At 36.5% G+C, this 11,836-nt stretch overlaps 1 protein-coding gene across 1 annotated transcript; it reads right to left on the reverse strand.

Moving 5' to 3' along the window:
- Window positions 1-424: 424 nt before the first annotated feature.
- Window positions 425-11,225, reverse strand: LOC134254206 (HMG box-containing protein 4-like). Its single transcript, XM_062736755.1, has 10 exons — window positions 11,071-11,225; window positions 5,690-6,234; window positions 4,578-5,408; window positions 4,078-4,315; window positions 3,940-3,992; window positions 3,632-3,719; window positions 3,378-3,442; window positions 1,850-2,110; window positions 1,597-1,689; window positions 425-645 (listed from the first exon to the last, which is right to left on the reverse strand). Exons 1-10 carry the CDS (start codon window positions 11,183-11,185, stop codon window positions 478-480), a joined length of 2,457 nt encoding a protein of 818 aa, XP_062592739.1. The 5' UTR covers window positions 11,186-11,225; the 3' UTR covers window positions 425-477.
- Window positions 11,226-11,836: the final 611 nt, after the last annotated feature.

The following is an 11,836-nucleotide window of genomic DNA, read 5'->3' on the forward strand; positions in this document are numbered from 1 at the left end:
ATGTTTTTTCCTCCTTTTTAGCAGTGCAGACCCAAATAAAAACCCAAGTGTAATACTACTAGTATACTAATTATTTTTTAGATAAAACCGATAGGTCTACCAAATTCTGGGGTCCACAGTCACTACTAATAAATATACATTGTAAATTCATTTCTGACCAAATCTAGTAACAGAGATCACTCATGGAACATGGATATTTTTAAGAGCTGACACAGTGTTAGGACCTTGACCCAAGGTCATTTAGTCAAGTTCATGGTCACTGGTAGTATATAATCCAAGTAAGTACATCATTTTTCATTGTCCTAAACTCTTGGTTGATTATGCTTCATGCAATGGAAGCAATAAAATGAGGAACAAATAGACGATCAAAGCATAATTAACCTTGTAGTTCAGACAATATCAAAAATTTTAAACAACCAAGAAGTTGACAACATATAACATTTATTTATGTAAAACAAATTCAACAACTACAAAGTATTACAACCCTGGCATAATATATGCAATATTGTCCAGCACTCGTGTGTGTGTTTTAGGGGAGCAGCCATTAAGTTCCGGGACTTGCGAGGTCAGACACATGAGGGGCCCCACCGCACACAGAAGAGAATCCAACAGGACCGAGAGGCTTCCCTGTACAGCGATCAAACCCTGTAACAGAATAATATAATATAGAGCATTTTTAAATAAAATGAAATAATATATGTAAATCTTTTACTATAGTTCAAACTTCTGTATCTCGATCGCTGTTATCTTGAATACCATGGAAATGTTTCTAAAATTTTGAAGTCACAACCAATTATTCTTTATGTATTTTCCCCTCAATACTTGGAATCCTTGGATGTCTCAAGTTTTTTTCTCAATCTCTTCGAGTTCAAAATATTATGTTTGGTCTTTGTATGATTCAGTAACTTGGATTTGGACAATCTTCAAAGACTTGCCTGATCAATCATCCAGAAAATAAAGGGTAGTAGTGGCATATGAAACAAGTATGATAGTTTACATAAAATCATTAAATGCACCATGAATCCAAGTTTGGTTTAGGTAGTGTTTATAGTTACAAAGGAATGGACCTGCTCCAAAAATCTGACATTAACACTAGAGATACAGTATAATTTCATTTTGTCTCAATTCTATTGAGGTAAAATTACAAATGAATTATAGTACATGTAACCCTATATACCCGGTACTCCTTGTTATTCAGGCTTTGATGCAAACATACCTGTTAGTTTATCAAAATAATAGCAAAACTGGAAAAAAGTTTGCTAAGTATGCCTCACTGTATTGTGAATGGACCTACCCTGTGTTCCTGTAGTCTGATTCCTATGAATGCCTCACTGTATTGTGAATGGACCTACCCTGTGTTCCTGTAGTCTGATTCCTATGAATGCCTCACTGTATTGTGAGTGGACCTACCCTGTGTTCCTGTAGTCTGATTCCTATGATACTGTATTGTGAAAGAGAGAATGCCTCACTAACTGTGTTCAGATGTGCTGCTGTGTTCAATAGGCTCACTATACCAAGCACCTATGAATGCAAGATAAAATCATTCTTTGAAACATAATTTATATGAATGCCTCACTGTATTGTGAATGGACCTACCCTGTGTTCCTGTAGTCTGATTCCTATGATACTAAGAGAGTCCCCCACTAACTTCAGATGAGCTGCTGTGTCAATAGGCTCTATACCAAGCACCTGCAAGATAAAATCATTCTTTGAAACATAATTTATGTGCATTAAGTAAGTATATAATATTAAATTAATCCAAAACTTTGAATATCTATCAAAAAATCAGTGCAGAAAAAAGTCAGCACAGACCAATAAAATAAATCCATATAAAAATATTTACTGGTACCTTAGATGGACTAGTAAAAGGTTCTTCCATTTGCTTCACAGGACCAACTCCAGAAGTATTACTGGTCACCTGATGTTTTGTAGAGTGGTGTCTGATTGGTGGGTGATAAATAGGGGGTGGGGTATTCGAGCTGCTGGGCGGAGCTGGGGCTGTTGACACACTGGATTGAGATGTTGTAGTCCCGCCCCCTTTACCTGTCTTTATCAATAAACCTTTCCCCAGTAATTTACGAGCTTCTCTTTTTGCTTTTCTCTTCCAGGCCTAAAAGTCAGTGTATAATTATTAAATATGTCTTGGAGAAATACACTTTAGTGATTTATAATTTTTCTAGTGATTTATAATTTTTCTGGTAATTTTATAATGTTTCCAAATGTTCATGATAATGCAAAATACATATATATCAAACTTTTTCACAATTTTTAAACAAAAATTTTGAAAAGCTTTGCCAATTACCCGGTAACAAGAGATGTTTGTAAAACACTTATGCCCCCCTCCCCACAAATTGGAATTTTTCTAAATCCAAAAGGGCATAACTCTATCAAAAATGATGCGATTGTACCCAAAACAGAACTTGACCTAGATATTTATCCGATATATCTGTATACCAAATTTCATCTCAGTATGTGCAACCTCTACAAAGAAAATGAACGAAAACTGCAAATAATTGGAATTTTTTTAAGTCTAAGGAGCATAACTCTGTCAAAAATGGTGTGATCGTACCCAGAACAGAACTTCGTCTAGATATACCTCTGATAAACCTGTATGCTAAATTTCATTTCAGTATGTGCAACGATTGCGAAGAAAATGAATGGAAACTGCAAGTAATTGAAATTTTTCTAAGTCCAAGGGGCATAACTCTGTCAAAAATGGTGCGGATCATACACAAAACAGAACTTGACCTAGATATTCATGTGATATATCTGTATCCAAAATTTCATTTCAGTGTGTGCATTGGTTGTGAAGAAAATGACCGGAAACTGCAAATAATTGAAATTTTTCTAAGTCCAAGGGGCATAACTCTGTCAAAAATGGTGCGATCGTACCCAGAACAGAATTTGGCCTAGATATTTATCTGATAAATCTGTATACCTAATTTCATCTCAATGTGTGCAACGGTTGCAAAGAAAATGAACGGAAACTGCAAATAATTGAAATTTCTCTAGGTCCAAGGGGCATAACTCTGTCAAAAATGATGCTATCGTACCCAAAACAGAACTTGACCTAGATATCCATGTGATATATCAGTATACAAAATTTCATTTCAGTGTGTGCAACAGTTGCGAAGAAAATGAACGGAAACTAAGTGGACCGACAGACAGCAGCAAAGCAATATGCCCTCCCTCCTACGAAGGGGGGCATAACAAATCTGATACAATATAAATTTTTGCTTTCAAATACAATTCCAGACATTGATATATGCATTAGTTTAATTATATATTCTTAATTTGGAATTTTAGTATCACAACAAAGCATTCTTTCTGGAGATTGATTATACATGTATTCTGACACATCTGCCACAATAAATTACCATTTTGTCTTTAGCTGGAACACTTTGCCAAATTTCTCCTAGTCTCCTACTTAACTGTGCAAAATCTAAAAATATGAAATGCTAAAAATACACGAATGGAACATAGAGCAAAATTAATAGCCATATTCATGGCAGGTCATAAAATAAAAAAATTTTAGCCAGTTTTATTTTTAACTTATAAAAAGGCCAATTCTGAAATTGCTATTATTACCAATTCTTGATAAAAAGGCCAATTCTGAAATTGCTATTATTACCAATTCCTGGATTTTCATTCAACACTTTGTATCGCACACTGTTGCACCACATAGTGTAGGCAGTCAGGCGTTTCCTCTTCTTTACCTTCTATAAATATCAAAAGCAGATTTATTTTCACAGTATCAAAAATTTACATGATAGTGATAAATTTAACTTAAAATTGGAAATAATGATCAGGTAAAACTGTTCTAATATAAATTGAAGACAAAGTATAAAGGAATGATTGCAGATTTACCGACAGGTCATAAAACAAAGAAGAACTAAATTAACCTGGTCCCTGCCAACAGAGCCTTGAGAAGAAGTTTACCTGTCCATTGCTCTTCTTGTCTTTATTAGCTGCAGCAAAGGACTCGCCATCATCTAAAATAATTGTTTATGTCATGAGAAATTTTCATAGTGAGCTGCTAAATGTAACACAATTGTAAGCTGTAGCTACTGTCTTCACCTTTCTTGCCTTTCTTTTTGCTGGGGGTCTTTTTACTGGTGCTCTTCTTGGGAACCTCATCTGCAATGATCAGATTTCCATCCTGTGTTTCAAACTCCCAGTCCATATCATCTTCATTATCATCTATGTCATCATCGATCAAATCATCGTCATCATCATCATCTTCATCGTATTCCTCCTCATCTTCATCTTCATCATCCAGGATTGATACGGACTGCTTCCTTTTTGTTTTCTTGGCCTAATTAATTAATCTAAGTATTATTTTACCATAACATTATTAATATGTTTTTCATAATTTAGTTGGATAAATTTCTGATTTTGTGAAATTATCACAAAATTCACAAGAATTTCACTGTGAAATGTGTTAATGACTTAACAATAGTTAACGTTTTTTAACAGTGATGCATATATGCATTGCTCAAATAGTGTTATATAGAATAAAACATTTGCATATGTACATATGTGTGTACATGATTGTATATTTCACTCTTGATGCTTGCCTTCTTTTTATCTGACCCTGATGTGGGTGACTTATTGCTCTCTACAGGACTGGTGACAGTGGCAGGTGCTCCGTGAATGAACGCATCCCCAGCAGGACCCATGTGTGACATAGAAGAGCCTTCAGTAGAAATTTTCATTTTGATTGGCTTCTTCACATTTTTATCTGACACAGGAGAGTTGATTTGTGACAGAGTCTGTGTGGAGATTACGGGCTCACTAAACTGGGCTGGCTTATTTAACAACATTTTAATGACACTTTTACTCTGGGAGTCTCCTGCCATGCTTGGACCAGGTTCTTCTTTCATTTTCGGTTTAGGTGTTTTCTTTTTAGCTGGGGGTTTAGTCGGGGACACATTTCCCTCTTGCTGAGCTATTTTTGTTAGATGTGTTAACAAAGCCGAGCCTGGGGCAGACTGGGGAAGCAATATGTTAGGATCCACTGTATCAATGGGTTCGTCTTTCACACTGAAATTCTGGTCCCCCATCACTGTCTCCCCCGGACTGACAAAGGGACCTGACACCAGCATAGGCTCAGTCTTCACAGACCCAGGTTTAGGATCATCGACAACCCGCACCATCTGGGGATTTTTCCTCAGCTGGGCTAGAAGTGTTGATTGGGCATCACTTGATGTTGATGTGTTCAGGGCGTTCATTAAATTCAGCTGTATGTTGGCTGCCTGTAAAATCTGGGGCTGTATTCCGGGAGCGGCTGAGACAGCCACAGTCACCGACTCCGGGCTAATTATCTTTGTCGGCCTTTTGGTGGACTTGACCTTTTCAGCCTTCTCAAATTCCTCCATTTCTATCACTTTAGCTGATTTCTTTCTAACCTTCAAAAGAGGAAAATTTAATGCAAACAGGTTTCCATCAACATGTAAATCTTTCAAGTGAACAATTATAAAAAAAACAGTTACCATTTATTATATCAACTATTTTGGTCCTAGTGTATTATCAAGAGAATAAAAGAACTCCCAAATATTATACCAGTTTAATGCTTCCCACTACACGTTTTTTTATATACCTATGATCAGTGAATCAAGTTCACAACAAAGGAATATTTAAAATCCGGTGATTATTTCATTATATTCACTGCTGATTTTTTTTAACTCACCCTTGATGACTTTGGAGTTTCTAGTGGCTCCACTTTGGACTGGAGTAATGGTTCAGGTGACACAATCATTTGAGGTGCACCAGAAATTAGATGTGGAGATGCTGTAATAAGCTGTGGTGAACCACTGATCAATTGTGGAGTTGAACTGATTAACTGAGGGACTGAACTGATCAACTGGGGAGTTGAACTGATCAACTGTGGAGTTGAATTGATCAACTGGGGGGCTGAACTTATCAAATGTTGAGCTGAGCTGATCAACTGGGGAGCTGAGCTAATTAACTGGGGTGCAACACTGATCAACTGGGTTGCATTTATCAACTGAGGGCTGGCACTTATGATCTGAGGAGTAGCCACGATGAGTTGTGGATTGGAGTGGATTATCTGGGGGGTGGCGGCCAGAAGAGTTGGGGTCGGTTTTACATCAGGGATCTCCTCAGTTTTCACTTCCACTTCCTGGCCCTCTGATGGACTTTCCTCTCCATCCTCTTCATCCAAAAACCGGGCTGGTTTTTTTCTGGCTCTTCCAGATCTGGAATGGCTAGAAGCTGAAAAATCAATACAGGATTAACATATACATTCATATACATGTAGTTATAGACTATATAGACTTATTATAGAATGTATACTAGTACCTTTGGCAGAGGAAACATGGTATGTAATAAAATGTTAGTATTCTAGTGATTAAAACTACGCAATATTTTTTAACAAGTTTAATGTCAAATGTCTGTAAAAAAGGTACAACTAAACCAGCAAATATCTATCAAGACCAATACCTCAGACCTCAGAGTCCTCTGGCAGTCTGGCTAATAATTCAACAAGTAAGCTAGTTTCATACATAATCATTTTTACAATATATTCATATACATTTACCATTAGTGAGTTTGCCTTGATTACATGTTCTCGCCGAGTGGCTAAATTCAGATTCAGCACACTTCTTTGAGCGCAATAAATATATTAGTTTTTACAATGGGTACCATGTACTATAGCTTTCCAATCTGTCAATTTTTTTTGGAGAGCTATAGTTATGCAGCTAGGAAATAGTGCATGCAAAATCACTCGGCACAAACAGGTAATCTGGGCAAAACAACCAAGAATCTATGCATATAGAACCATTCCCAGGTTAGTTTGGACTTTCAGTAAGGCGTGGCATTCTCGATGTTACATAATTAGCTTCTGAAATTTACACAGCTTTCCTTTACTGTTGAAATATACATGAGTTAGAAATTTGGGCAAATGCCAATAAGTATATCGAATAATCAATAACGTTGTCTCATCCCGCAAAGAGGTGGAGCTTAAGTCGTCACATCGTTGTCAACAACAATTTAAAATTTCTGATGTTATTAATTTCTTCAGGTCCAGCACAATCGCTTGATTAACCTATGTAGCTTTAAAAAGCTATATAGCTTTATTAAGCTATTTAAAATAGCTCAATAAAGCTATTTATATGTAGTTTTTAACAAAAGCGTTTTTTAGTAAGAAATAAACAAAAAGTCGCAAGTATTTAACTATGCATATATGTACTTTTGGCTATCAAAAATACAATCCAAATCATAGAAAGTTCTAACATTGCTGTTGTTGAATACTTTTAAGCAAAAGATGAATTTCCATTGTTTGAGTAACTGCACTATTATACTGAGTGCGGTGAGGCATGGATAAGTATGATTGCTTCTGTTACCAATCAATTATCCTGTTGGCCATAACTGACCTCCTTTATAATTTCATTCAAGAAATAACTGTGTGGTCACTCATCAATAGCCCCCAAACTTTTAAAATTTTGAGTATGAAGTCTCTTAAGGAGACGCAATTTGGTGAGTGATTTTTACATGCATTGTATTTAGACAAGTTCAAATTTTAATATTCCCATTGCACCAAGGTGCGACTTTTTGCACATGCTGAAAAAATAAAACATTTGAGAAACAAGAGATGGGCGTAAAACACTTATGCCCCCCTCCCCCCAAACTGGAATTTTTCTAAGTCCAAAAGGGCATAACTGTGTCAAATATGGTGCGATTGTACCCAAAATAAAATTTGACCAAGATATTTATCTGATAAATCTGTATACCAAATTTCATCTCAGTACGTGCAACCTATGCGAAGAAAATGAACGGAAACTAAGTGGACCGACAGACCGAACGACAGACCGACTGACCGACAGACAGCAGCAAAGCAATATGCCCTCCCTTCTTCAAAGGGGGGCATAAAAAGTGTGATAAAATAGCTTAATCAAGCTATTCCGAATAGCTTAATAAAGCTATATAGCTAAATCAAGCTATATAGCTTAATCAAGACATTGTGCCGAACCTGTTCTTAACCATTGAGAATCTATTCGCTATTTCACAGACGCTAATACATAGTACCAAGAATACCCCACCTTACTCAGGGACCAACCTAGACCCAAAATTTAGGGAGACTTCACTTCTCCCTCAGAGAAATTTAGGGAGAAGTTTTGAAATTTGGGGAGACTTCTTGGCGCGCGCGACACTCACTGATCATTATAAACTTTTTAAAAATGAAACTATTTCATTGTTTATAACTTAAAATGCATTTCAATAATTTTTCAGCATTGACATCCTAGTAAAAATAATTAAAGAAAGAAAAAAAATATCTGAATTTTTTTTTCCAGTTACAAGGTATCTTTAGCAAAACAAAAACAAAAAAATAACAAGAACAAAACAAAAAAAAACAATGACTATGTAAAAGTTTTGTTTTCATTTCTTGCATAGTATGCACAAAATAACTTTAAAATTCTATCTTTTCATTTTAAATTTTCAGCCTCATTGCATAGTCATAATTTTGTTATTTTCTTTCAAAATTTGTTTTCATATTATTTTTTTTTTCTGAAAAAGTTTTAATGTACTACGTACTGCATGCTGATTGAACTCCGTATACATATAGACTGAGAGTGTAATTTCTTAGACAGTCAATAACTAAACAATTTAACAGTAAAAATACGTCTGTATTCACAACATGAATTAATTATTTGGCAATAAAAAGATCTAAAATCGTCTTCAACATCTTTGGCATGACATCGATAGCTGACCAGCTGTTTTGCTTCTGGTTGTGCATAACTTGTAACAATGGACTATTTCATATCCGGAAGCGTAAATTCTAGAGGAGTTCCGACAGAGTATTCGATGCGTTGGTCATTAGTAGTGTAATAGGAAAGGAGAAAATGTATGACTGGACCGGGAATCGAACCCGGTACCCCTGCATCTCCAGTCAGGTGCTCTACCAACTGAGCTATCCAGGCCGATATCCACGGCCCAAACCATTACATTCCTCCCTCCTTAAATTGTCTTCGCCCTTGAAGACACAACCCAAGTTCTTATTGCCCCTGGCAGGACTTTCACCTGCAATTCCAGAGGTGGTCAACGGCACCAAATCTGTAATAGGAAAGGAGAAAATGTATGGCTGGACCGGGAATCGAACCCGGCTGACCGCCACATTCCTCCCTCCTTAAAGGTCTTTGGCCCTCCAAAGACCCCAACCCAGGCTCATCCCTGGCAGGTCTTTCACCTGTCAATTCCAGGGCATGGCACGGCACCAAATGTAACGGGAGAGGAGAAAATGTATGGCTGGACCGGGAATCGAACCCGGTACCCCTGCATCTCCAGTCGGTGCTCTACCAACTGAGCTATCCAGGCCGATATCCACGGCCCAAACCATTACAGTAGCAAAACAGGTGCAAGTGTCCTGCTGTTTCGTTTATTTAAGCAGAAATTAAAACAAGATTTGTAAATTACTGACCATTCTATCATGTTTCTTAATAGATTTTTTTTTATGATTTTCAATAAAGGGGTTGGAAATCTTAGGGCGACTTCAACTTCGCTTTGGTGATAAATAACGGCGAAGTTTGGAGCCCCAAAGCGACTATTTCGCCTCAGTCGCCCCCTAGGTTGGTCCTTGCTTACTGAAAGTTCAAACTAACCTGGAAATGGTTCTATCACAGAGCTCGGGCACTAGAAGCAAATGAAAGTATAGAGTGTGAGCAAAAATGATTCTTTTACATTCCACATTTACAATAACTTAATGTGCTAACGATAGAAATGAAAGATACTACTAATTGCGAGTGCAGCGAGCGTCGCGAAGCGAAGCTCGTTACTGCGAGCTCTAACGACAACGCCTGGGCGAAGAGAAAATTCGGACTACTGCACATTCATTCCATCGAATTTTTTGATGCAGTAATTTTGATCCACAATGCAACGCTTAGTACATAACGCTAAAGCCACGTTCTCGCGAGAATAAGAACAAAAAAGTTAAACGAATAATAAACTTGCCTTGATTTAATGAAATTGTTGCAGTAAATAGTCATTAAAACGGTTCTTCATTTAAAATCAGCCCTGTTTAGGCTTGAATTTGATAATGCAACATGCATACGACGTCATATGACGTCAGAGTCTTAGACGCGCCGAATGTCACGTGCGGTTTGACGAGTCCGATCTAAATGAAAACTGGATAAGTATCTGCGCTCGCCCTAACGGTCGCACCGTCTACATATTATAGTGAGCGCAGCGAGCTCAATAGACTAACGTGTATGAACAGAGGAAATTCGGATTGAAATCTGTACATACGTCAGCCAAATTTCTCTGTGCAACATTCCCAGAATTCTTGCACTACCCAATGTCCTTTGCGCGAATAAATCAAAAATAGTAAAAAAATTAAAGGAACATTGTGAAATCTTAACGAAATGATTTTGCCTTACCTTATTCAAAAAATACCCCCATGCCACAACACCGGCCTTCACCTTGCCCTTCGGAAATGATACAAATGACGTCACCGGAAACTTACGAATTTTGACGAAGTTATGTCGGTTGCTTCCGTGAAACTCGGAAAACATAGCAACATGGTGGCTAAAACATAGCAACAACTTACTTGAAAAGAACGATTTAATGCAATCTCTTTTCCATAAAACTAGCGTTTGCGTCCTAAGTCAACAGAACTTTTTATCTGACGTCATACTTTCGTCACTTCAACGGTTCGGGTATTTCCGATTTTGTCAGTTTGGAATCTCGATCCCGATGCTTGGGAAATGATTTCTTTTTATTGTTTTGTTTTATTCTTTTTGCTTTCTTTTTCTTGAATGATAGACAGTACATGTGTAGGTTTATGATAGTAAATAAACTGCGCTCGCCCCAACGGTCACACCGTAAAACATATTAGATCAAAGAAATGATGCATGATGAAAAGTTAGTTGTTTGTGTGTGTGTGTGTGTGTGTTTGTGTGTTTCAAATGCATTCCCTCCTGACGAAGCATGATGTAACATTAAAAAAAATATCTTAACAACATTAACCCTTTCTGTTTATCTTGTATTACAACGTCTTCTAAAATAAAATGTGTTTAGAAATATAATTTTTTTTTTGTGAATAGAAGAAATTCTCACTTTCATCGCTGTTTTTAAACGTCTTTGCTGAAGATGGCGAATATTCAGCATCACTATCTCTCTTTCTTTTGCTTGCCATTTCTGCTTTTTTCGAGCTACTGAACCATGAAATCATCCACTTCCTGTTTGGGTCTTCAGAAGTGAATAAAAAGTTCTATATTTTGTGGTTCAAAATCAATGATTATTGAATGAAAGAGATTCAAAAAATCAAATATATTTTTCTTTTGTTCGTTTAATTGATTGTTTTTTTTTAATTGCTCTTCGCTGTAACTACATGCAGAGTCGGTCTTTTTTTGGCAGAGGGTAAAACTAGTACTGCAGACTCCCGACCCTCTCGAGGTGTTTCCACTAGAGTGTTGTAAATTTTCTCTCCCAGACTGATCATATGAGGCACTGTTGAAATATGTATGGATATAAGAACTAAAAACAAAATAACAAATAAGTTGCTGCAGTATATAGGTCCCTGGTTGCTGAACTAAACATAGAAATTTAAATTAATTAATGATTACCAAAAATGTATAACGATAGGTTGTCATATTTCTTGTGAAACATTTTAAAGAAGTATATTTCAGCCTGAAAATGTGTACAATTAATTAACAGTATTATAAAAAAATAAGTTAAAACCAGTGAAATGACAAACACAATTCCAGAAACATAAAAAACATAATAGAAAATGTTATATGTCTCTGATAATTCTGATGCTGAAAGTTCCAAAATAAATGTTTATCTTTCAATTTATTCAATTGATTGAATTCGGTTTTTGGGG

This window comes from Saccostrea cucullata, unplaced genomic scaffold (assembly GCF_032062105.1).
Source record: "Saccostrea cucullata isolate Sc308-1 unplaced genomic scaffold, CSIRO_AGI_Scuc_v1 ctg239, whole genome shotgun sequence".
NCBI lineage: Eukaryota > Metazoa > Mollusca > Bivalvia > Ostreida > Ostreidae > Saccostrea > Saccostrea cuccullata.

Excerpts from the sequence above, each read along its gene's own strand:
- LOC134254206 (XM_062736755.1), bottom strand. The coding sequence starts at position 11,185 with ATGATTTCATGGTTCAGTAGCTCGAAAAAAGCAGAAATGGCAAGCAAA. Across the intron at positions 6,235-11,070 it reads GTTTAAAAACAGCGATGAAA|CTTCTAGCCATTCCAGATCT; the intron begins GTGAGAATTTCT and ends TTGATTTTTCAG. Across the intron at positions 5,409-5,689 it reads AAACTCCAAAGTCATCAAGG|GTTAGAAAGAAATCAGCTAA; the intron begins GTGAGTTAAAAA and ends CCTCTTTTGAAG.